This window comes from Botrytis sinoallii (assembly GCF_014898435.1).
Source record: "Botrytis sinoallii strain Bc 23 chromosome Unknown BSIN_005, whole genome shotgun sequence".
NCBI classification, from domain to species: domain Eukaryota; kingdom Fungi; phylum Ascomycota; class Leotiomycetes; order Helotiales; family Sclerotiniaceae; genus Botrytis; species Botrytis sinoallii.
Genome location: NW_024066032.1, coordinates 1278049 through 1304663, shown reverse-complemented (window position 1 = coordinate 1304663; position 26615 = coordinate 1278049). Strand labels below are relative to the sequence as shown.

The 26615-nt window shown below is 44.3% G+C and overlaps 5 protein-coding genes across 5 annotated transcripts; 3 read left to right on the top strand and 2 right to left on the bottom strand.

Moving 5' to 3' along the window:
* Positions 1 to 3405: 3405 nt before the first annotated feature.
* EAF02_003533 (uncharacterized protein) lies at positions 3406 to 5046 on the top strand (the record flags this gene model as incomplete). The annotated part of the gene is made up of 10 exons (XM_038899581.1): positions 3406 to 3413; positions 3488 to 3608; positions 3668 to 3829; positions 3984 to 4066; positions 4117 to 4298; positions 4358 to 4506; positions 4664 to 4673; positions 4725 to 4818; positions 4866 to 4935; positions 4993 to 5046. 10 exons carry the CDS (start codon positions 3406 to 3408, stop codon positions 5044 to 5046), a joined length of 933 nt encoding a protein of 310 aa, XP_038760508.1.
* Positions 5047 to 7074: 2028 nt separating this feature from the next.
* EAF02_003532 (uncharacterized protein) lies at positions 7075 to 9408 on the bottom strand (the record flags this gene model as incomplete). The annotated part of the gene is made up of 7 exons (XM_038899580.1): positions 7075 to 7357; positions 7405 to 7835; positions 7886 to 8917; positions 8967 to 9054; positions 9113 to 9166; positions 9224 to 9241; positions 9299 to 9408. 7 exons carry the CDS (start codon positions 9406 to 9408, stop codon positions 7075 to 7077), a joined length of 2016 nt encoding a protein of 671 aa, XP_038760507.1.
* Positions 9409 to 9805: 397 nt separating this feature from the next.
* EAF02_003531 (uncharacterized protein) lies at positions 9806 to 19868 on the top strand (the record flags this gene model as incomplete). Its single annotated transcript, XM_038899579.1, has 3 exons — positions 9806 to 10071; positions 10120 to 10155; positions 10205 to 19868. The coding sequence occupies exons 1-3, from the start codon at positions 10013 to 10015 to the stop codon at positions 19866 to 19868; spliced, it is 9759 nt and encodes a 3252-aa protein (XP_038760506.1). The 5' UTR covers positions 9806 to 10012.
* A 1164-nt stretch (positions 19869 to 21032) lies between these two features.
* Positions 21033 to 23837, top strand: EAF02_003530 (uncharacterized protein; the record flags this gene model as incomplete). The annotated part of the gene is made up of 3 exons (XM_038899578.1): positions 21033 to 21040; positions 21251 to 23759; positions 23820 to 23837. The coding sequence occupies 3 exons, from the start codon at positions 21033 to 21035 to the stop codon at positions 23835 to 23837; spliced, it is 2535 nt and encodes an 844-aa protein (XP_038760505.1).
* A 1619-nt stretch (positions 23838 to 25456) lies between these two features.
* Positions 25457 to 25996, bottom strand: EAF02_003529 (uncharacterized protein; the record flags this gene model as incomplete). The annotated part of the gene is made up of 1 exon (XM_038899577.1): positions 25457 to 25996. The coding sequence occupies one exon, from the start codon at positions 25994 to 25996 to the stop codon at positions 25457 to 25459; it is 540 nt and encodes a 179-aa protein (XP_038760504.1).
* Between the last annotated feature and the right edge of the window lie 619 nt (positions 25997 to 26615).

The window sequence follows — 26615 nt, the reverse complement described above, 5'->3', positions numbered from 1 at the left end:
GGAGGATATGTACGTATGTATGCATATCCGGAATCTCCCACGTGCGCTGTGAAATTTATATCCTCTCGATCCATGTCCTGGTTTCTCTATAGTGAGTTAAAAAGTTCGCTCATCATCTAGATCGATGCCAAGCTAATGGAAACCAGCATGCTCGCGTCGCTGATTATGTATTTCCGCATATGAAGTCGCTTCGACGTTGATCCTAATCTAGTTAGACAATTGGAGACAATTGGAGACAGTAACACACATGGTACATATTCGAATTACGGCCGACGCATAAAAGAAATATGCTTGTCAACCGTTCCAGCCTGCTGGAGGCGATCTCCCAACTCATCCGAATACCAACACTGATCGCCAGTGGCATCGACGTGCCGAGTCCAGGCGTGTGGTAACGAATGATATTAGGACAGGGTGGGTGCTAGATGCATTTGTATAACTTATGCATCTTGCATAAAGTCATCGGATGCAAGAAATAAACAATTATGCTACCTGTGTAAGGCGATCATGGCTCACTGAAAAGCGTGGTATAGATATTAGCAGGGAGCATTATGGAGCTCGGTAAGTCTCATATCTAATCCGTACATAGGCGATCTGCATGGCTTTTCTGTCGCGGCCAGGGCTCGACACTGATACACGTAGAGGGAACTCAAATCTCGGATGGCTTTTTGGCGTGAGGCTTATGAGACGTGGTCATGGATATTGAAGAAAGTTAAGGTTTAAGACAGAGGCGGCCAACTCGAATCATCCGAACACGAAAGCCAAGTCGTTCTAGCTTCTTACTTCTGATGATATTTTGAAGCTGCTTGTCTTGCTTGGAGCGGAAAGCGAGGAAGCCAGATTTGATATCGGACGAAGGTTTGATACTGAGTGGGAGAGTCAGGCTGCAATCCTTGGGGGATAAAGATGCACATGTTACGCAACGTAATGCATACGATTAATCTCCCGAGTCTGCTAGTATTTGTGGTGATAGTATAGCCCAATGGCCGACGTGCTTGATAATACACGGAGCGGACTGTGCTAGCTAAACTCTTTCTCCGAACTGAAACTTATAAACTTTTTCAGTAATGGCCATTCTTCAATTCCATTAATGCCTCATCGCTAATCATGTAATGTAGCCGGCCTATAAAAGGTGATGATCTCCACAGAAGAATGGTTTTCCACGTGCACTCACATAAATCATGGCACTTTCCACACGTTTGTCAACGGTTTTGCGATAGGCCTCATGATACTACTATATCTCTGGGTGAAGAAAATTTCCAAAACTTGCTATAACCCGTTTACTTGAGCAAAATTATTAATATTAGTCATAATCCACACCCCCCTACATCTCCGAGGCAATGGGTCTCGGAGACTTTGTCCAGGAACGGCAGCTTAGTACACTCGGGATGCCACAGATGTCGAACTTGATATTAAATCCCGATATCCTTACGGCATGTAACCTCTTGCTCTAAAGTTTCTCCATATTGGAAACGCTTAACTGTAACAGTGGCCCCATCGGATCAAACTTCATACATACCTAGGCTCATGTCCGACTTCGCTCCGGCTAGAAAACCCTACAATAACGTTGAATAAGTCTAAGAGATTGGAAGGCTAGTCGAGTTGTGGTAATCTCTCCATTGTGTTTTTGCTTTTTTGCTGCTACAGGCTGTGCTTCTCCACTGGGTATTAACAAGCTGTACATCATGGTATCTTTGGCTGAAGGATATTTGCTGATGCGGCCACTATATACAATGTCGTGTGATCCAGCGTTTAGTGGCATCAGAGCACGCATTGTTGTCGTATGCTATGGTGGGGGTGACGCATATGAAGGTAATCTGTACGTTCGAGTGGGTCGGGTCTTGATGATTGAAGAATTCCATATAATATATTCCACGGGTAGTGCAGAATTCTTGCCATTGATAGTCCATACAATCTCAAGTCTGGTAATTTTTCAGGTCATAAGTTACAGAATGTGTTGTTTCCATTTACCACAATTCAGCAAGCTTATAAATCATCTCTCCAAAATAAGGTTCGTAGAGCATGAATACAAATTACTCACCTTTGTTATGCACTGCAATTTTAACATTAGTAGCTATCGTTGAGAAGGTTTGTTCCAATGACCCGGTTCGATTGTCTGGCTCCACTGAGCATGCCTAACATGAAGTGTAATAAGTCGGCTGCCCACCAAGGGTGAATGATTAGCTGAAGATCTGTGCTGTTTAAGAATCGGCGGCCCGAGCCTGTACAGATTTTGCTTTCTTAGTGTTACCGGTAAAATTTCCATCAACACATATAACGGGCTTGACATGCATCCAGCAAAACACATCGTACATGTACTGGATTGACTATAGGTCATAAGCTTGGATAAAATAACTAAGGCCCGTTGGTGCAGGTAACAAACAGCTACAGGCTGTGGCCACTCAATATCTCATCCTTGTCTCTTGTCATACGCTCACCAGGTATTCACATAGTCCGAATACAGAAGCCGCAATAAACACTCATCTTGTTCAAGAGATTTTTGACCTTGGCTTTTATATGGAAACATAACTTTCACTCATGATGAAAGGATGCCAGAGGAGGCATGCAACGCCGATTGTGGTCTATCCTAGTATGGCTACCTCTTTCGTTGTGGTGGAACTGTTCAGTACCATGTATCAATAGCCAAATGTCAGTTTACACCATGACCATTAACCAGTAGTGAAACCTAAAGCATGCTGAGGTGCCTGCAAAGATAACCTGCTAGTCGATGCAAATTTAAGGAACTCTTTGCCCCGCTTCGATTCGATTAGTGAACTCGGAGGTACCGCACAGCACCCGCTAGCTTTTCATATTCTGATTCCTATTGACGTGGGAAAGAAAAGGCTTTACTAGTGCTCAGACCTTGCAGAAGAACCTTGGAGAGTGAATAGACCAACTGACGACCTTCTTGTTGAAGCCTCATTAATTCAAGCAACAGAATTTGAGTGGCTCGCGACTTTTTCTATTTGGCTCTTTAATCACTCTGATAAAGGTTTGCGCCAGGAATAGCTTTCTATACTTATTGCCTATTGAACTAGTTGCTGTTTTCTCTCTTTTTATATGACATACACCACGGATTTACCACGTTTGTGAAGGAACAGATAGATGCCACATTGACTGTGCAGACATGGAAGCAACCGCTTATGCCCGCACCACACAGGCTCTGAAAAGGTCAACGAATAGCAAATAAGAATACATGGATGCTTGTACAATAGAGGTATTCAGTGACATCTAGTAGACGGAAAGAGAATTGCATGGATCGCCAATTTGCTTGAAAAACTAAACTGAAAATCGAACCTCGACAATACATGTTATACAGTCTTTGGCCCCGCATCGGCTACCTCAAACTAGATTTTTGAAAGCAACAGTAGCACGAATTTTGGTTAAAAGACATTGAGAAGAACTAACATGGCGAGGTAGGTTCTCTGTGCTCTGCAATTAAGGTCCCTAGAAAATGAATCACTAGCTAAGATGACAACTTTCTACCTAGCCATCCCGAATCTCAGACAGTCGAAGTGGATAACACTTATTTCGAGACTGTCATATATCACAATCGACACTTCCAGCAGTATGCCATAGCGAACTTATCTTACTTCCAGCCTATCGATGAGGTAATACGACCAGCAGACACACAATAGTCTAGAAAGCTTCAACTAAAACATCCGCGCAGGACGAATTAGAAAGATTGCGTGTTTGGCACGCAGTCCTAAACAGAGTTTTCGACAATCGTCTTCTATTTCCGACTCTGAACAGACCTAGAAGGATTCTGGATTGTGGCTATGGAACAGCCAGCTGGGCTATCGACGTTGCTACACAAAACCCAGGATGCGAGGTTCTCTTCCTTTCCCTTGCTTTTCAGTGAAATACAAAACGGCATGATTCTTCGAGTGTATATAATGCAGAGCTCAGCCAGTACCGGGCAGATGGCTGAGCATCATCAGAAATATTGGAGCCGCCTGTGTGGTCGAGTGCTAACGTTCATGCAGGTTATAGCGATTGATATTTATCCCTTCCAGCCAGAAACCGTACCTGAAAACTTGTATTTGCAAGTGGACGATCTCAACAACCGGTTTGTACAGAAAAGACTAAAGAAGGAATAGGTCTGATAACATCTGATAGATTCACTTTTCAGGCCCACAACTTCGACCTTGTCCACAGTCGATTGATGTCGGGCGCTATACATGTGAACAGATGGGCTGGATACCTTCGTGATATGCTTCGTGTACTCCGACCCGGAGGATGGTGCCAGTTGGTGGAGCTGCATCATAACGCTCAGTCAGACAATGGAAGTCTAACAGAGGGTAAGTTCTCCAGACAGGTACTATGTAAAGATACTGTATCTGATCGAACAAAACAACAGCCCATGCTCTTAGACAGTGGAGTACTAGGTACAATGAGAGCTTGAACGGCTTGAAAGATCTTCGCGTGGCACCCCGGCTTCCAGAAATGATGAGAGCTGCAGGATTTGTCGATGTTGAACATAGAATGATTCCCCTTCACACTTGTGGTGTAAGTTTCCAACTTCATATCCATTCGAATAACCAAAAACCATGGGACACTTTCCCAAGTAACACGGTCTTAATCTTCTACTCGAAATCAAATATTTCATTAACTTTTAAAGGCGATACGTGGTAATGGCTAAACGCTAACCCTCAGAACTTTACAGTGGTCAAGCGGTCAGTAAGCAATGAGCGGGCAGAGAAGCACACTAATAGCAAGTGCGATAGATTCCAGAGACTATGATATTGGTACTTCCAACAGAGAAAACGTACAACAATTCTTAGGATCCATTGCGATTTATCCATTCGCGGAAAGACTAGAGTGATTGTCTCTGCTCCTCTCTCAGAATTAGATCTAATCAATGGTAGGATGCCGATCCAAGATGTTCAACTTCTTGTAGCGCAGGCTCGAGTAGAGGCCGATGACCCATTGTTGAAGGTGATTATTGCATCCAAATAATTTGAAAGACGAAGGTTGCTAATCTCCCGTTCGCAGGTGTACTTCCCTTTGTATGTTTGCATCGGAAGGAAACCTCGCTCGCGTCGATAGTTCGCAGGGTTTGATATGTAACTTACAAGCACATTGGAGCACTCGTATAGTCTGAAAGGCCCAGGAACTAGGTAGTCCGAACTGGAATGTTAGCAGGGGAAGAGTAAGAACACTTGATTGCATCCAAGACGCTCAAAAATTGGATTGAAAGGGAATCAATGATGTTCAGAGATGGTATATTTAAGCACAATGAAGATTGGACGTACCTAATGAGAACATACATCGCCCGCTCAAGTGGCAGGCTTCATGGTGAATAGGAACAGAGAATTGATGGGTTTTTGTGACGTGAGGTTCTTTGGTTTTGTAAAGGCTTTAGTGTTTCCTTATCGTGTCGCGAGTTGCTTGTTCTTTCCACATTGAGAAGTAAGCAGTTTAACTACCTCCAGCTACCTAGTACATTTTCGTCGGCCATCTTTTTCATGAGCTGTTTCCAATAACGAAATTCAAAATTTATCTAATGTAAAGTCATCCTGGGCTAGATTATAGAATATATGTAATGAAGATGTGATCAAGAAGCTCAACGTAAGTAGTCCCTTGTCCACCCGACCCTTATATTCAACATGATTGGATAAATTGTGTTAGAGATCGCTAGATGGCAAGTGCTTTTAGACTAATGGTCGGTTCGCAAAAGGGTGATAAAGCCCAAAGCGTGTATAGCCTAGAATAATCGAAGGGATACCGCTGCAACATAAATAGATATAGCAGAGCCGCTTTTTTGAAAGGGATTTTCTCAGATCAGTTGTGAGTCTTGAGGTTTATATATACATTCCCAAGATTTACTCGCTACCGATACGTTGGGATTCTTCAAACGGGAAGCAGTATGGAACCCTTGGTCATCAGAGCAGCCGGGTAAGAGCTTATAAGCAAGAGAACATTGCATGCTATGCTACGTGAAATTCCTCTTGAGACAGGAAACAGCGCATGAATCCCAGTAGCTACATATGAAAATCCAATGCCATTTTTGAAAGGTGCTAAGTACTGGGTATGTTCTATGACAGGATGCTCTTTCGCAAGCTTAGCCCTACTACTGATTTCTTTTGGGTCATACACTAGGTCATATGTAGCTGGGAGATGTCATCCCCGCTTTAATATTTCGGCCCCTTCTTTTTATAGACACGGATGTCATCGCCCAGCCAAGTATTCTGAGTTCTGAGTGGCCCTTCCTTCCTAAGTGTGGATAAGAGATATCATAATAACCTCAGAACCTTTGCCGTCCCGTGGTTACACAACACAGCCCGTTAGTTACACAGAGAAGGTAAAGCCGACGGCTATAGAATATCGAGTAGACAAAGACACCTTTTCGGCCCGCTAATTAGGTGTATGTATCATAATGTGATACTGTGTAGCATTAATATACAATATCCGAGATAGCCTTTTAGAAATTTCCCTTTTATTTAGCCTAAAGGAACTCACTCATCATCGTAAAATTTGTGGTCTCGATGGGTGTTGAATAATCAATCGTGACCGAATTTACCAAAAGTTGTTATCATTACTACAGTATTCCTTATTAGGGGCCCAGTAGCTGTTCTCATTACACCGTAGACTGACTTTGTGTTTTTGGGAAGAGTGGGTCAACGGATTAGTGTTACACAAGCTTTAAACCAAGTCGGGGTTAACCGTAATTCCCCAGCCAAGCCAACACATGGTTCATCTACTGAGATAAGCAAGTGGTCGATGGAGCTTGGATGTTGTGCATGGGAAGTGTTACCTGAGATTTGAGATGCCCGTGGTATATTCCTTGGTCCCATGTAAATATGATTTGTCGCATTCGTGGACCAGCAAATAGAAAAGAGCTAGATATCACAGCCCTGGTACTTGGAACCCCAAATGCGATACATCAAATTCCTTAATTTCACAGATAATTGGAGAAGAAAATCCTATGTTTAATTTACGGTATGAATGGGTAAAACCGCGGAAACAAAAGAAAGAAGAAAAGAAAACCCGTGTATGTTTACATGATGCTTAGAACAAACGCCTCAACCATATATCCGCAACACTCCCGAAAGACCAAAGGGTGTTTATTATACATCAGGGGTTTTCCCGTGGAGGAGTCGATGGTTTTCCACTACCCCAAACATTCTCAAACGCCTCTCCGTCAACTCCGTATTTAGGCTTTAATAACACATTCTCTTGTCGAGCTTCATTCCAATGGTGTGATTCCTCCGAGCTTTCCTGAACACTGCCATGATTCTTATACCCATCAACTGCGAACTCTTCATCAAAACCTGGCTTGGGATCCACAGCCTCTGCATCATCATTGGGCTCGAATCCTTCCCGGATGTCCTCACCTGTACCGTCTCCATATGTTCGCCTTTAAGAATTAGCCTTGAGTTTTGTCCAATAAAAGGGTGGACTTACACAAAACGTCGGGGCTCAGTTTCATTCCATCCCGAACTTCCTTCTTTGCGAGCCCGAACTCTTTCAGTTTCTTCTGCCGCAGTATCTTCGACTATGACATCAACCAATTGACTTCTGTCGGATTTGGCTGAACTGGAGGCAGACGAATGTTGTCGTAACATGCCTTTGAGCATTGGAGCCCTTCCTTCTTCACTCAGCGGCGAATTTTCTTTATTCTTGCCTTTGGAATCTCTGCTACGACTGTTCCTTGAAGACTTTCTCTTAGTTCGTTTAGTGACATCCTCGACCGTTTCTCTAATATTACTGGCTCTTCGAATACGGTTGTCATCAGTAGGTTGAAGGAGATGACGATTTGCCGAGGTTGTCAGAAGATCAGGCTGCCCAGTGAGCCATCTTTCCCTTGACGGTTCATGAGCAGTAATCACATGATACTATAAATGATTGATTAGCTTTAAGCATGCAGTAAGCCAAATTTACTTACATTCCAATCCCCGAATTCCAGTTGTCTAGCTCTCTCATAAAGACCTTCTTCTTCAGGATCAAGACCTTGCTGTTCTACCCCACCGTCTCCCCACCCCATGTAGTCGGAATCGCCATCACGAGGTTGTACGGGAGATTGGCTTCCAGGAGATCCAGCATTGTTTCCAAGCAACGGTGTTCTGGCGGTTGCTTCGCCTGGCTTGGGAATCCAATACTTTCCTTTCCCACCACGCTCGTATCGCATACCTTCCATCATCCGAGCAACTCTTGACGAGGATCCTTCATGGGCCAAGACGTTATCCCCTGAATCAAATAACCGATACTCATATTTCTTCCCACTGAATGTCTCTTTCGTATCCTCAATGAGATCACGAATACCAAAAGCATCCCGAATAGCGTAGCGGACCGGCATTCTAGCTGCAGATATAGTGACATCTGCATAGTCGTGCCATGAAAAGGCATACCAATGTCCAATGGCAAAAATAGGCATCTCGATACAGATCAAGGCATCTTGTATTGCCGCAGCAAGACTATCGGCTGTATAATCCTCCACATTGTCTGGAATTGCTCCGAGAAAGACCAGAATCGAAAGAAGAAATCCTTGCCAGTATGAAGCAAATATAATGAGCTTGATGCACAAAAATTTCGGTACAGGTCGAAAAGGTTGTAAATCTTTAGACATGATAACCCAAAACATTCCGAGTGAATATAGACTCAATGTCACACTAATGTTGTAGATAATACCACTCCACATATAACCGGAGGTTAAAGAAATGGTACCCTCAGAATATACACCAGTAGCTTTCATGATTATAGCTGAAAGTCCAAGAAGAGGCTTCAGCCAAGCATACTGTAGAATCCCGCGCTTAATGGCCAAGAATGTATGAGGGTCGGATATATCGACCTTGGGGAAGACATGGTTCAGTGGCCAAAGGTGATGAACCGGTTCTCGTCCATGCATCATAATAATCAATGCTCGTTCACCCCCGAGGAAGTTGATAAGGAGTTGAAAGAAAGTGTAAATTGTGAAAGCCTGCCAATAATCAGTTTCGAGCCATGTTATTCAAAGATGTTCAACCTACCTCATACACATCACGAATAGGATCGATAAACATCGCTGCCTCTCTAGAAACTAGACTAGTCCATGACGAGATTGAGTATATCGGTACCCTAAGCGTATTGGTCAATATAGGAACTGTAAATATTGTTGAAGACTTCATCCACGTACATAAGTAGGATTCGAATGACATAGCGTTGTAAAAGAGGTTTTCGATAGTTTTTCCTAAAATAAGTTTAGGAAAATGATCCAATGTTGTATCATGTAGCCTTTATAACATACGTTTGCAACCAAACCGACCTGTCGAACAAGATGTTAGCTTCTAAAGTGAATGAACGAAGTCGCTCTCAAACATACACGATTGATAGTAAAGAGGCAAGCAATGCAGCAGAACCAGCTACCACTATTGTTGCATTTGTCAACTTCTCACCAGTACCACCGGATAGGTCACTACTTCCTGCCATCATCTTGGAAGGCGTGAAGAATCAATGAAGTTGGCGCGCTCTCCTGGTCACGATAAGCTATAGGAGTAGATTGGAGCTTAGAAGTCTCAAATTGTGCGACTAACATGATCTGCGAAACTCTCCTTCATACTGTTAAAAATGAATGATAAAGTCTAGTGAATGTTATAGTCTCTGGAAAATGTTCACACAGCGAGATAGGCGGGCAGTTGTAGTGGTCTTGATACCAAGCTATGCCATGTTTTGTCGCAGAGCATAGAGGCGAAAGCGTGCGTAATTCTGCCAAGGCGGTGGCTTCCAGCTTTCAAAGCGGGCTAATGCGGCCGAGTGGCCCCTATGAAGCATTACAATTCCACTTCGCGATCTACCACACGTTTAATCTTTTCTATTTTACCTATCCAACCAAAAAGGATTGATGCTACTCTGACCACTTCACTTGATATCTCTCGGTAATTTCGATTTTTTTGAAGACGAAGAACGAAAGATTGACGATATTGAAGAGACAATGCAATATGTAGCATGGAGGCCGGAGTCTTTGCGATCATGAGCATTTCAGTCGGAATCACGTAGAACTTTACATCATACACACTTCAAACAAGGACGTTAAAAGATGGCGAGCAGTAGTGGCTTGACAGCATCCCCTCTGCGAGCGGATCTGGGCTTCAATTGGTAGCTTTCTGCATTCCCGGCGCAAAAGCAGGCTAACTAATAGATTAGGATTTTCCTTATTGAGTTGATTGTCTGCGGGATTGTGTGAGTCTTTATACTGTGGTTGCTTTCACATAGCTAACCCCCCGTATAGCACACTATTCTTCCTTTTCTATTTCAACCGTGTTTTTGCTGCCATCGTATCATTTGGTCTTCGGAAATGGACATGGCATCAATATCAAGTGTATGTCGACATCCAAGCTTTACAAATATCTCTCTTAGGAGGGCGCGTGTTTTTCAAAGGTGTTAGATACCACGGCGACAATGAAACTATATTGATACAAAATGGATACATCACATGGAAATATTGGCTCCGCAATGTGAGAGAATTGGACTTAGAAACCCACGAGTCTACAAAAAAGCAGAAGGAGCAGGAGCCGACTGTTGATGCGAGACTTGATCAGGAAGCGGGGCCGAAAGAAAAGAAGAAACTACCGTGTCGATTCGCTATCGTTTTGAACGGGGTGGAATGGTTTGTTTACAACCGAAGTGCGGCATACGATGCTATTATATCGGGAATTGCTGGAGATGGTGAGGATACAGATCATGTTGCGCAGAGCCATGGAGATGATTCCCATCAGCACGTGAGATTAAGAAAGAAAGGTGTTGTAAATGGTCGTGGGAATGTGCAAGACTTGTTTAAGGAATCTACTGCCGATTCTCAAACTTCGCCCTCACATATCGAAGAACAAGCTAAGCCTGGAGCACCTCGCGTAGAGGATAAATCTGATAGATCTTCCGCGAATTCTCAGACAGCCGATATGGAAAATGATGAGTCGCATGCAACAGTGGAATCAACTTTCTTACTTAGGTTTCTTCCCGTTCATATTGAATGTTCCAAAGCTGCAGTGGTACTAGGGAATGAAAATACCAAGAGCGTGCTCATTGTCAAAATGGACAAAGCAGAGGGAGATCTGGACGCCTCAGCAGCGACTAAATTGGATCAGTATAAACAGCTAATAAATTTTCGTTTCGAACATCCCGTTATACAAATGCAACCGAATGATGATTACAAAGAAGATCAAACTACAGCAGCCTGTAAAATCAAACGCGGGGTTCCTGAGCAGTCGAACGCTATTGCAAGCCGCGTTCACTCCCACAGCTTTTTCCATCGACAGCGCAAGAGAGTATGGCATACTATTCAAGACCTTGTACCTTATTTTCGAAGCTCTGTAGAGTCTTTCTCATCCAGCCATGATAGCCGCTCCAACTCACCCATTCCAGGAGACCCCAACCCTAGTAGCTGGCAAGGTCTTTCGAGGTATCTGGATGAAAGCGAGCAGGATGACAAGGCGCGGTGGTCTTCTAACGAATATGCAACAGTTACTACTATTGTTGATAGCCCCAGCGCTACTATGAGATTCTACTGGGATGTCCCGGCCAAGGTTCCATGGCGACGTGAAGTGTCAAAATCAGCATGCAATAACATCAATGGTGATGTTCCTCCCGAATGGGGGATCGATCTTCTTCTGGAAGGTGCTGTTATCAATTACGGTCCTTGGGCAGATAGGCAGCGGGCCGAGATCCAGCGAGTCTTCTTTCCAGGTCTGTGTAAAGACGCCTCTCCTGCCAAAATGATTAGACCTGGTCAATATAGAGTGCCAACACAATTCAAACTTTACATTGAACTTGACCACGAGACGACACTTCGAGTGCCCATTAGAGAGGAATCGAAGAATTGGAAGTGGACAAAGCAAGCAGAAACAGCTGGTGCCCGGCCGAGCGAGCGAAAAAGAACTAATAACAGAGGTCGCAGGAGAAAAGATGACAAGGGGACCCCTGGGCCCGAGGTTAGACCCTTTGGTTGGCTTGATATTAAGGTTGGGGCGAATGCAACGATTCGATACCTGATGGATATGGTGGCAGGAGAATCTGGATTTTCAAACAAGCTTCAATTGGATTTGCCCAACACCGAGATAACTACAAGCGTTAACCACGGGCTACTTTGGAGATCTACCGGAAATGTGATTAGTTGTGATCTATCAAATCCCTTACAATGGAACGGTTTCCGAACATGGAATTTCGATATTGGCAGTCGCGGACTAGAACTTTTTATTCTGAGGGAACACATCTTCCTCCTCACAGATCTTGTTGGGGACTGGGCCAGTGGCCCGCCGCCAGAATATCTCACATTTACGCCGTTTCGGTATTTGGTGAACCTCAACCTTCAGGCATTCAAACTCTACCTCAACGTCAATGACTCCAACATAATCAACAATCCTGCCGATTTTGACGATAATACCTTCATCATCATTTTTGGAGAGTCGCTGATTGCAGACATTTGCATTCCCATCGATACATTTCGGCCTCACCGAAACGATATATCGTTTGATGTTTCCGCTAAGCACGGTGGTTTGAATCTGCATGTGCCTCCGTGGAATACGCAGGCCACCTTTCTGAAATCTACAGAAATTGCTGAACTCGATACTTTAAAACTTGGAGGAAAATATCAATATTGCGCAACTACTTCTTCCAGTAATACCGATACACTAATACTTGATGTACATGGCAATGGGGCTACAGCGCAATTCTATGGATTCGTCATTCGATATTACCTCAAGGTGAAAGACAATTACTTTGGCGATGATATTCATTTCAGGACCTTGGAGGAACACCAAGAAGCCATCCGTGTCAAAACCGCCAACAGCCAAGAGGACGCGAACGTTCAACCTCACAAGAAGAGCAATGATCTCGATGTGATCCTGAGCATATCTGCTGACGAATCCAGTGTAATTTTACCCGCAAATTTGTATTCAGCAAAGGACCATGTTCGAATCGAGATTGCGACACTGGCTGCTGATCTTCGCTTCACCAACTATTACATGGACTTGGATGTAGAGCTTGGCACACTAGCTTTCTCTTTGGGTACCGAAAGTGATAGTAGAATGTCTTTTGCTAGCGCAACGTCTGGTACTCAGCTTTTTATCGACGGTCTTAATATATCGGGCAACCGCCTTTTTGGTCTGCCTCCTATTGAACCAACTTACGTCTGTAATTGGGACTTTAGTGTGGGCGCAATTACTGGCGAGTGTACAACGGAATTCTTTGTGCGATTGCTTGGAAGTGTCAAGGCAGTTGCATTTTCCTTCGATGACGATGAAAATGCTCTGCCGCCAACTGCTGAATTAATATTGCACGATGTCACTTTTCTCCGTGCCTCGGTTAATTCCATACGCATTTGGATACATGTCGAAGAAGCAGCCTTTCTATTTTCCACTTCTAAAATTATATTGAATTTCGATGATTGGGCTGGATCCCATTACTCCAAGAAACTAGATCTTCAAATACCAAATCTGAAATTTGGCTGTGTTGATGCGGAATCAGCTTCAAGGCACAGATCAAGAGCACAACATCCCGTGGAGACGCATGGCCTTATTCAAACAACGATTTCATTTGGGATGATCCTGAAGAAGCTTGCATTTGTAGAGGATCGCCGCCTGCAGCAAGCACACCTGAGACTTCATGACCGAAGAACGCACCGGACCGATTTCCTCTTACATGATTATGTTATGACAGACGTAGATCAAGAGAATGTTGAACCGCCTGCAATGTGTGTTCCGCCAATGCCCCTTCCACTCTCTTACAGTGATGGCCTTATTCAAGATAGGCCATCTACTTACAAGATGTCCTCCAATGTATCGTCGGTTCGCAGGAATCGACCTCAGACTGGGCGCCAAAGCTCATTCTTGACCGCTTCTAGTTCAAGCTTCAGAAGCAATCAGAGTATCATTCGGCCTCACTCGTTCAATCGTGAGGGAACATCCATTTCTGCTTCACGTTCTCGAAGTATACAGGCTGGTCAATCGCATCTCAGAGACCTTTCAGTTTCGACCGGTCGTCAATCTTCATTCTATAGTGCTGTTGGCGAGCCTAAAGGCATACCTCCATCTAATGTTACCTTCTCAAGCTCTTACATAGCGCCATATTTTCCACTTGAGGCTGTCGAACCTGATATCAAGGATCTTCCAGTCCTAGATCCAGAAGCTCAGACCGAAAACACCATGCAATCACCTCGCATGAATTTAGAAGACATTCAGCCAGATCGAGTGGGCGAGAACGCCACCCATGTCAGCTTTATCATAGAAATGCCCGGGGGTATCAAGGCAGTGTTTAGCCCGAAAGCAGTGCGAGCTGTTGCGGATTTACTCACTGCAATACAACCTGTAGATCCTGTGGATATGATAGATGATCTTCAGATTAGCTCCATGGGAGAGATATTTGGCATGGACAAAAAAGACAAGATACACGGCGAGGTTCTTGATATAGCTATACGGACTCCAGGCATATGTCTTCGATTCTTAAATTCGCCCGATGCACATGACTTGAACAGTGATAAAGATGAAACGCATGATCAGTACGATCTCTCTATCGCAAAGCTTGCCATTACCTCAAGAAGTGAGACAACTGGAACTTCGGACTTCATCGCCGCCCAAGCTGGTCGGCAGTCCTCTGCAATCCATTTATACCTCGGTTCTGCTATCATGGCTGCGAAGGAACGATTCGGTGATCTAAATGATCCTCAGGCAGCTGTGAACGCGATTCTTGAGGATGTTGTGTTCTGGATTTCTTCTGGACATAACACGGCGGCAAACATAATTTTCAAAACTATAGAAGTCAACACGGCTAGCAGTAAGATTGAATATCTGGCGTCGTTGGTACATCGTACCAATGTTCTCGCTGATCGAGTAAGTGAGACATTTGCGTCTAGATTAAGCCAACAACGAAATCGTCTCCAGCTATTCACATATCTCGTCGCGACTGCAGGGGAGCATGCTACAGATCCTTTATTTTTGACAAGACCGGCTTACGTCCTTCGAAGCACACAGAGGCATTTGAGAACCCATGATTCGTGGAAAGTAATTGCTCGACTTCGACACATGTATTCAATACTTGGCACATCTTCGCAACACGATATCGTTAGCCGGTGCGCAAATAATGCAGAAAGCGTTCCCGAAGACGCTGCTCAGCGAGTCCTCGCTAGCTTTTCTCAATGGAGGAGCTGGGATCTCAACAATCTTGGCACTTGTGTCTTGATGAGTAATGTTTTCGGCTTTGCCAACGATGATGCCACGGTAACGGTAGCAGAAGCACCAAACTTGAGCATAACATTTCGAACAGAACTTGTAAGGCTAGTGATAGATCCAGGTCCGAAGCAAAACGAGGTTGCACTATCTTCTTTGTCGGCCAGTGTTTCGGTGACAACTACGCGTTCTTCCATCACGTCTCCAATATCTATATCGCAGCATGGCTCGGATACAGACACAATTCAGAACACTATCGTGCATGTGTTTTGCGAGAAAATTTCGATTAATTTAAATTGGGAACTATGTGAGCTTGTGCAAGATATCTTAAAATTATATCAACAAAGCGAATCGAACGCAAAAGTACCAGAAAGGCCTTCACCAATCACGCTAGCTCGCCCAAAAGTAAAAGCTAAACAAAATCTTCAGGTCGTGATTGCAACTGACAAAGGTTCTATCACGCTTGACACAATAAATCTCAGAGCTGTTTCCATTAGTAACGGCTTGAAAGTATCTGTTGTTTCAACAGAAGACATTGCTAACACGACTATGATAAACATCATGCTCGCTGCAGAAGCTGCCACCTCGAAAATTCAGAGTCATTCGCAACCTTTAAGTCTGTACCAGCTGCGGAATCCAAGTGTCTATGTGTCATTCGAAAGCTCAATGCTCGACGAAACTTCTCTTAACGTTTTCAAAGTTGCAGCAAATTCTCAAGAGTTGTCATTCATAGTCCAGCAAGATATTGTCGCACTCATTGAAGTCTTGGACTTAGTGATTGGGGATGAAGTCGCGCAGCTGAACCGTTTGATACCGAAGCTTCCTACAGCCAAACGACCTGCATCGCCGCCGAATGTCTTGCAATCAAGTGTTCAAGAATCAATGCCCATCAACAAGATTAATTTGGCACTGTTCCTAAATATGTATCAAATCAGCATACCTCTCATACAATCGTTGACATATACCATTTCAGGTGTTGTTGCTAGGGCTTCCTTGGCAGCTCAATTTGGGTCCGAAATTGTCTTTGATTTTGACATTAAAGAACACTCACACGATGTGCAAACAGCCCAAAATGATAAAAAGCAAAGTATTTCGTTGTTGCAAATGCCACCAACAAACGGTCGTATTGTTAGCAGTATGTCCGTGGAAGAGAATAAGATTTCAGTCTTTGCTTCTGTGGAACCCATAGAGCTTGATGCAGCTGCTCTCCATAGTCTCTTGACTGCACTCAATCGACCAGAAATATCTAGTGTCGTTTCCGATATCCGTGACGATATCAAAGCAATACAAGCACATATTGAAGAAATATTCGGTTCTAGCAGCAGTCCAGTACCGGATTCACCACCGAAAGCCGGTCCTGCTCTTATATACGATGCTCACCTAACCTTTGCAGGTTTAGATGTTTATGCAAACGCGGAACCGTCGCGAGAGGGAAAAACCACGGCAAGACTTGAGTTTAACGTCGGATGCGTGCAACTTCTAGTTGCAAACAGGCTGGAGGCACATGGGGCAACATATGAATTTCCAGAGATTCATGTAAGTCTGCATCGTATTATGTTTGAATTGTCTCGCCTCAACAATGGGACTATGGAACCTTGCGGAAATCTTGCATTCGCTGCATTCTTGACTGCCACGAGCAAAAAGAACGAAATAGGGGACGATGTTAGATCATTCAATCTCACTAGCAATGGCCTTGAAATCAACCTTTTCGCGGAAACTGCATCTTCTGTAGTAGATGTCATGGGTCATTTGCAAAATAAAATCAAAGACATCGACTTCACTAGAGAAAAACAGTATTTTAAGAAACTTCGTAAGTCCAGACCAAGGATTACAGTCAACGATGAGCCCAAAGATCATGATAGCATTACTGGCTCAACGTCTACCATTATGTTTGCTTCGATGTACACTCTGGAATTGCTCAATATCCAAGTTAGTTGGCTGGTTGGCAATACAGAAAACGATCGCATCTCGCATTCTGAGAAGGAAAATCTGGTTTTATCATTGAAACGTATTGGTTTGTCTACAAGGAAGGAGAATTCTGCTCGACTTACCATTGAAGACTTACAACTGCAAATGGTACCCTCATCACATGACAAAATCCAACGTTCGCTTAACTCGGCTTTATTGCCAGAAGTTATCTTCAATGTTGGATATATTTCTGGTCAAAATACCCGTAGGTTAGCATTTCAAGCGGCAGGAAAATCCCTTGATTTGCGACTGACTTCTCAATTCATCATACCTGCCGCTGAGCTTCAACGATCAATTGGATCTGCTACCGAAATGGTACGGGTAGCTTCGGCTACATGGAGTGCAAGCCCACCACCGACACTAATACTACCAACGCCTTCCAACAAAAGGCAGCCCTTCTTCGGGAAGAAACGTATGGAGTCTTTACTGGTGGATGCGGACTTTGCTGGAGCTGTTGTATATCTGTCGGGAAGGAAACTGGCAGAGACTACGCAGACAAATCAAGCAGGCATAACGAGTCGCGTGCCTCATGCTGGAAGATATGGGCAATTTACGCATAAAGACGCCGGTAGTAGCACGGTCTTACGCGCGCCTGGCCTGGCTTGGAAAATAGAGTATACAGATAATGGTCTTGATGACCCGTCTCTGAATGCTGAGGTGAAAGTGGACGCTTCGACAAACATACTCTATCCATCAGTTGTGCCTCTCATTTTAGAGATATCTTCCTCAGTCAAAGACATTGTAAGCGAGGATGGCAAGGATAAAAAGTCGGTGCCCAAAACATCGCCACAAAAATTCATGGGCTCCGATGACGATAACATTTTGGCAGCCGATCCCAGTACTGTCCTTGGCCGCACTCGCCTCAATCTAGGGCTTAGAATTTGTAAGCAAGAGTTCACTCTTAGCTGTCAACCTATAGCTCGTGTTGCTGCTAGCGCGCGATTTGACGAAATCTATTTGACTATCAACACGGTCCGATCGACCGAGCATGGGCATTTCTTTGCTGCATCCGTTGCTTTCTCAAGGCTACAAGCTTCAGTACAACATGTTTACTCCAGGGAATCTACGGGAAGCTTTGATGTTGAATCAATTTTCCTATCTCTCATGAATAGTAAGCATGTGAGTGGCACCAGCGGAATGTCTGCAATATTAAAAATTAGTCCTATGAAAGTCTTAATCAATGCCAAGCAATTACAAGATTTCCTGCTCTTTAGGGAGATTTGGGTTCCACAAGAGTTGCGTGAAGGCTCTACAGCTCCCGTATCGTCAACTGATAATATACAATCATCAACCTTTCTCGTGCAGAGATACCAGCAAGTTGCAGCAACTGGTGCTTTCCCTTGGAATGCTACAGTCTCTATTGCTGAGCTGGACGTTCAATTGGATCTCGGCCAAGCTATCGGCAAATCCGCTTTCATTATATCAAATTTCTGGATCTCATCCAAAAAGAATTCGGACTGGGAGCAAAATCTGTGTCTCGGCTTTGACAAAGTTGGTGTTGATAGTTCAGGCAGAATGAGTGGATTCGTGGCGCTTCAGGATTTCAAAATACGCACCTCCATCCAATGGCCAGCACGCGAGAAGGCATTGAATCAAACGCCATTAGTTCAAGGCTCTTTGGGTTTCAGCCAATTAAGAGTCAAGGCTGCATTTGATTATCAAGCCTTCTTAGTCGCGGATATCACATCTTTCGAATTCCTTATGTATAATGTTCGTAATGGGACGCAGGCGAAGGGAGATCGACTCGTTGCCATTTTAGACGGGGAAGCAGTACAAATTTTTTGTACGGCAACGACCGCCTCGCAAGCACTCGCTTTATACCAAGCATTCTTGCGTCTCGCTCAAGAGAAGAAGAGTAATTATGAAACGTCCCTTTCGGAAATTGAAAAATACATTAAACGTAAATCGATCTCTCAGACAATGTCACCCAATCCCAAGACACCTGTTACGGAGCCGAAACCAGAAAAGTCGAAATCACCTGTATCACTGCACACTGATGTGATCGTCACACTGAAAGCATTGAATATAGGGGCGTTTCCAAGCACATTCTCCGACCACCAAGTCTTCAAAATCGAGGCACTCAATGCACAGGCACGTTTTGCCGTAACCATGGATCGGGGAAAGATTCATAGTATTTTAGGTCTCACCCTCGGTCAACTTCGCATTGGACTTGCTGGAGTGAAGCAAGATGAGGCGCCAAAGTCCGTTAGCGACCTTTCTGTGGAAGATGTGGTCAATAGTGTCACGGGATCTCGTGGTGGTACCATATTGAAAGTCCCCCAGGTCGAGGCCACGATGCAAACCTGGCAGATTCCTGGTTCCAACCACATCGATTACATATTCAAAAGCTCTTTTGAGGGGAAGGTTGAGGTTGGATGGAATTATTCCCGTGTCAGCTACATTCGTAGCATGTACGGTACACACACAAAAGTATTAGCACAAAGACTAGGAAAGCCTCTACCACCCTCGGCCTTGAAAATCACGGGTGTACCAAACGCAGAAGATCCACAAAGTAAAGAGGGTGAGCAACAAAAGATTACGGCCGAGGTCAACGTTCCTCTATCGAAATATGAATATACAGCCCTTGAGCCCCCTGTCATCGAGACTCCTCTTCTTCAAAGTCTGGGTGAAGCAACACCACCTTTGGAATTCTTTGGGTTACATCGAGATCGACTTCCAAATCTCACACATCAAATAGTGATTGTAGCGTTATTAGAATTGGCTGGGGAGGTAGAGGATGCTTATGAAAAGATTTTAGGGTCCTCTTGAGTACATTTCGACTTTGCGAATCACTTATTCATGTGTCAGTTTCACACATGATCTTTACAGATAGCAGCGATGGAGTTGGGGTGAACTTGCTGATGGAGGACTAGAGGTCTTAGAGTAGATCGCTGAGTTTATACTATTAATAGCAATCCATTCCTCAATTCTGACGCAGACCGGATTTGTCATGCCGGTAAGGCGGTGAGTCAAGAGGAGGGGTAAGTGTTGACCGGGTGAATGAGCTACCATCCTTTTATTGATTACCCAATAGTGAGTGGGTAAATCATGAATTCTTTGATACAGTCACATAGTCATGAGATGTAGTGGAGTGTCTGTATGAATCCATGATATGGAATTCATATGGAAATCACAATGAGTTGTGGTTAATGTGCGTTGTAATTTGTAAGCCCCTCCTCCCCACCAAGTACATCGAGCATATCTAGTAAAAGAGGAGGGTGAATTTAAAACTTGAAAATGTCCAAAGTACACCTAGGTGCTTTTTTCAAGTACAGTAGGGTATACAATCATACTGACACATATACGGTGACCTGAGCTGCACAAAATGATAATGTACCCTTTACTAATACACTTATTACAGAATGAACCAATGATAATAAAGGTAAAGAATGCTACATACCGTACACCTCCGTAAGCGTATTCACTCGGTTTCATCACACTTCATAAATGGGATGAATTAAATTATCTGAATTACCATCCTGCTTACAATTGGTAGGCGGATGCAATTCATTCTCATTCCAAAACCTCAACTAGGGCACTAACCCTTTTAAGGCATGCATTATAGTTGCCTAGCCACCTAACTCGGTGCAAAAAAATTAAGTGAAAAATTTCCAGATTACAATTGGAACCCCGCCACTTTTACCTGCCCCACCCGAGATCTTTTCCTACCAAATTCTTGCCCACCTTTATACAAGACTTCCTTCTCTTCCCCTCTTCTTCTTCCTCTCATTCTACATCGAAAGTGTCACCAAATCTTTCTTTGTATTATCTCTCTATCCCAAATACTTTTGGGTCTGTAGCAGGTATCTACAAACTATTTACGATACTTCAAGTGGTTCAATAAACCACTCAAGTATCTATTCGTTCGAGCGTGTGTCGAACGTCAAAACAATAAATCTTCTTTAATCAGCTTCTCGAAGCACCACCGCCAACATGGTTAAGTAAGTACCTATTTTTCCTCTCTCTTAACATCATACCATCTGGGCAGATACATAGATCAAACTATTAAATCGCAAATCATCAAAAGTATCTCTAACCATCTTGTTTTGATGGATTAAGGATCTTGAAATGATAAGCTCGAGATGGAGGATTCGGAGATAAGCTTATGCTTTTGACAATGAACTGTTTGCTAACGATTCTTCTCTTGATAGCTTCACCGTTGAGGAGGTCCGCCAATTGATGGACAAGGCTACGAACGTTCGTAACATGTCCGTCATTGCCCACGTCGACCACGGAAAATCTACCCTTACCGATTCCTTGCTCTCCAAGGCTGGTATTATCTCCGCCGCAAAGGCTGGTGATGCCAGAGCTACTGATACCCGTGCCGATGAACAAGAGCGTGGTATTACCATCAAGTCCACTGCCATCTCCCTCTACGGTAACCTCCCAGACGATGACGACTTGAAGGACATTGTTGGCCAAAAGACCGACGGAAGAGATTTCTTGATCAACTTGATCGATTCACCTGGTCACGTTGATTTCTCCTCTGAAGTTACTGCTGCTCTCCGTGTCACTGATGGTGCTCTCGTTGTCGTCGATACCATTGAAGGTGTCTGTGTGCAAACTGAGACCGTCCTCCGACAAGCTCTTGGTGAGCGTATCAAGCCTGTTGTTATCATCAACAAGGTCGATCGTGCTCTCCTCGAGTTGCAAGTCTCCAAGGAAGATCTTTACCAATCTTTCTCGAGAACCATCGAGTCCGTCAATGTCGTTATCTCTACCTACTTCGACAAATCTTTGGGTGATGTCCAAGTTTACCCAGGTAAGGGAACGGTTGCTTTCGGTTCCGGTCTCCACGGCTGGGCTTTCACCATCAGACAATTCGCTCAAAGATACGCCAAGAAATTCGGTGTTGACAGAAACAAGATGATGGAGCGTCTCTGGGGCGACAACTATTTCAACCCACACACCAAGAAGTGGACTACCAAGTCTTCTCACGAGGGTAAGGAGTTGGAGCGTGCTTTCAACCAGTTCATTCTCGACCCAATTTTCCGTATCTTCGCTGCTGTCATGAACTTCAAGAAGGACGAGATCCCAACTCTCCTCGAGAAGCTTAACATCAAGCTTTCTCCAGATGACAAGGATAAGGAGGGCAAGCAACTTCTCAAGGTTATTATGCGTACTTTCTTGCCAGCTGCTGATGCTCTTTTGGAGATGTTGATTCTCCATCTCCCATCCCCAGTTACCGCCCAAAAGTACCGTGCTGAGACCTTGTACGAGGGTCCTCCAGATGATGAGGCCTGCATTGGTATCCGTGACTGTGACCCTAAGGCTCCTCTTATGTTGTACGTCTCCAAGATGGTACCAACATCTGATAAGGGACGTTTCTACGCTTTCGGTCGTGTCTTCGCTGGTACCGTCCGTTCCGGTTTGAAGGTCCGTATCCAGGGTCCTAACTACACCCCTGGCAAGAAGGATGATTTGTTCATCAAGGCCATCCAACGTGTCGTTCTCATGATGGGTGGTAAGGTCGACCCTATCGACGATGTTCCAGCCGGTAACATTCTCGGATTGGTCGGTATCGATCAATTCTTGTTGAAGTCTGGTACCCTCACCACCAGTGACACCGCTCACAACTTGAAGGTCATGAAGTTCTCCGTCTCCCCTGTCGTCCAACGTTCAGTCGAGGTCAAGAACGCCCAAGATCTCCCCAAGCTTGTCGAAGGTCTCAAGCGTCTCTCCAAGTCCGATCCTTGTGTCTTGACTTTCATCTCCGAATCCGGTGAGCACGTTGTTGCTGGTGCCGGTGAGTTGCATTTGGAAATTTGCTTGAAGGATCTCGAGGAGGACCACGCTGGTGTTCCTCTCCGAATCTCCGACCCTGTCGTTCCATACCGTGAGACCGTCACTGGCAAGTCCAGCATGACTGCTCTTTCCAAATCCCCTAACAAGCACAACCGTCTTTACATGATCGCTGAGCCTCTCGACGAGGAGGTTTCCAAGGAGATCGAGGCCGGAAAGATCGGTCCCCGTGATGATTTCAAGGCTCGTGCCCGTATCTTGGCCGATGAGCACGGATGGGATGTCACTGATGCCCGTAAGATTTGGTGTTTCGGTCCAGATACCAACGGTGCCAACTTGTTGGTTGATCAAACCAAGGCTGTTCAATACTTGAACGAAATCAAGGATTCCGTCGTCTCTGGTTTCCAATGGGCTTCAAGAGAAGGTCCAATTGCTGAAGAGCCAATGAGATCTTGCAGATTCAACATCATGGATGTTACCCTCCACGCTGATGCTATCCATCGTGGTTCCGGACAAGTCATGCCAACTACCCGTCGTGTCTTGTACGCTTCTACCCTCTTGGCTGAGCCAGGTCTCCTCGAGCCAGTCTTCTTGGTCGAGATTCAAGTACCAGAATCTGCCATGGGTGGTGTTTACGGTGTTCTCACCAGAAGAAGAGGTCACGTCTTCGCTGAGGAGCAACGTCCAGGAACTCCTCTTTTCACCATTAAGGCATACTTGCCAGTCGGTGAATCTTTCGGATTCAACGCTGATCTCCGTTCCCACACCTCCGGTCAAGCCTTCCCGCAATCCATCTTCGATCATTGGCAAATTCTTCCAGGTGGATCACCAATTGACGCAACCTCCAAGACTGGACAAATCGTCCAAGAGCTCCGTAAACGTAAGGGTATCAAGGTTGAGGTTCCAGGTTACGAGAACGTAAGTTTACATTATATCATCACCCTTTGCAAAAAAACATTTGACTAATCATTTCAATAGTACTATGACAAGCTATAAAGAACGAATTTCCAAAATAAAAGATACCGTCCTTTCCATATTCCCATGCACATTTCACATCAAGATTATCTCAAGCTCCGGCGCTTCATGATTTTCTGAGCGAATGCTCGTTGGCCACTTCGGCTTGATAGCCAATTTGGTATAAAAAGCTAGCCGCACGCCATGTGATAGACAGATGAGCCTTTTCACATCTCTTGAGCTTCTGTTTTCATTTCGAGTCTTCATGTATTTAGCAGCATGGCGAATTGAAGGGTTTCAAAAACATGATTTATGACATTTAACAATGGTATCCTATTAATTGGTGAAACTAAAACAATATGAAAATGTGAATTCATTCCATGTCCGAATCGTAATAATCCTAAAACGAGATCAGTCTTTTGAATAGTTTCGAACTTCTCCCTGATACATGCTGGGTATTGAAACGAACGACTAGAGTCCCAGTAATACGCTTCTGCCACCGAAAGACTCCAATAATCTCACGTCTACCGGATGACAATTTGAGGTTGCAAATGTCAGTGTCAATACAACAACCAGAACGGTGGTAGGGATTTTCCATCATCCTCTCGGTCAAAAACCCACTCACTTCATCCAAAAACTCCACCAGGCCAACCTCAAGACCATCGATCCATGAAGAAGAATCCACTCACTCATTTCCTCGCCCTTCCTTCCAAACTTTTCAAAAATTTGCAAAATTCCAATCATTCATTTTATTCTTTAACTAGGTACCTAGGTATCAAGAGTAGCAAACCCGCCTATCATCATCTAGTATTCCAAAAACAATGAACAGGTACAGATATAGATATCACAAGTCACCCCCAAAAATGGATCTGAAGAAAACTTCGCCTCGGGAGGGGCTCGAACCCTCAACCTTGGGCTTAAAAGGCCCACGCGCTAACCAATTGTGCCACCGAGGCCATCTTTTTGTTATAAGATGTTTGTCCTATTTGATGGTGCTGAGGGAGGAATTAGAATATATATATGTATGTGAAATTTTGGATTTTACGGCGGGATGGGATGGGGTGGGGTGGGGTGGGGTGGAGTGTTTGTTGGAAGTGGAGTGGAGTGGACGGATGGATGGGTGGGGTTTGTTGGTGGGATTTTGGGTTGGGTTTTTTGTTTGTTTGTGTGGAATGGGATGGGATGGGATGGGATTTAAGGATAGAGTACAAGTGGAAGAGAGAACTTGGCTGGTGTATATTATTTGCATGTATGGTATGTAGTACAATGCGTTAAAAAAAATAGCGTGTATTTCAAGATGAGCATTTGCTCTTGGTATTCATTTATTATTCATGGAGCGAACGAGCCCATTGTTATACTTGGAGAAGAGAAAATTCATGCATTCAGGCCTAACTCTTATCTGCCCAGTGCCTACGTGCTTGCTCCCTAGCCCATAATGGAATGAACTCCTAAATTCTTGGTACCCGAACAATACATCCAATGCAAACCCAAAATTTCTTCAGATACTCCGGGGCGTAGCATTCATAGAGATCTCGAGTGAGAATTCTTCTTGGGTCTTCTGTTGATCAACCGCCACATCGTATCCATTATCTTCCATTAGTCAATTCCAAGTGGGTATCTTTCCGCGAATTAAATCAATGAAACTCCAAGTCTCCTATATCTCAAGCTCTTTCTGTGCCGGATAAAGCTTTCATTTTTCCCTTGCTGCTATCCTTTTCATCAATCGCAACCCTGTGAGATCGACTTCTACTTCTTGTTCTCTGTCTTCTCCTTGGAATCTCCTTATCGGCTGAGTGACCCTTGCTACGAGAGCGGGAGGGTGATTGACCTCTCAGGGTCTTTGAGCGTGGAGAGCAAAGAAAAAGAGATGATGATGGGGAGGGAGTCGTGGTCGTTGTCGTTGCTGTAGCGTGAGTCTTTTGGTATTTGGTTTTGTGGGCTGTGGCTGTAAGGGGGGTCATGGTTGCGTTTGCGTTTGTTGATTTGGGGTTGAGGGGTGAGGATACTGGCAATGGTGAGGAGGTTGTTAGGTGAGATGTCTGAGGTGATCGATGACGAACTCGACCTCGAAAATTCGTGGATGTACTGGTTATTATGGGTGGTGGAGAAGCAGCAGAAGAGCGGCGACGTTTACGACCACGCTGAGGGGAAGGTTCGTTGGAAGGTGGATGGGCTGCGGGGCGAGGGTCAATAAGTGTCATTTTTACGATGGAGTTGGAGGAATTGTATGTATGTTAGGAGTTTGTTTGTTTGTCTCGATACAGTTCTGGTGATCCAGTTTGCAAGGTTCGAGCTTTGGAGGTAAAGTCGTCTATTGTGATTGATGTTGGGTAATCAGTCAACTATGTTCTTTTGTTAGTTTGTTCCTTGAGTAATACTCGAAGATATAGTATACATGAAAGATTGTGTATAAAGAGTGATCGTCCGTCTCTCTATGAGTGGTCGGAGGTCAGAGGCTGAACGATAAGTTGATGGTGACTGGTGCCAGCGAACGTCAAAATGTTAGTGGTTCAATGTTGATTATATAGTGGCACAGTATCAAGAGACATATCAAAGTATGGTGGTAGGATCAAATATGTAGAGCAGACAGAGCTCTGTTATTGAAGTAGTAGGACGTTGGATCTCGAAGAAGGGTGTTCATGCAAGGAATCGATTTTAGATATTTTGAGTTGATAAAGAATTAGACATAAGCAAACGAATTATGGTCTTTCAAATCATTAGTAGTTCAGATGATATTTCTTTTTCGTTTTGAAAAGAATACCATGATAGGTACGAATAGATATACAACAATAATATAATAACTGATCAACCATCCCTCTT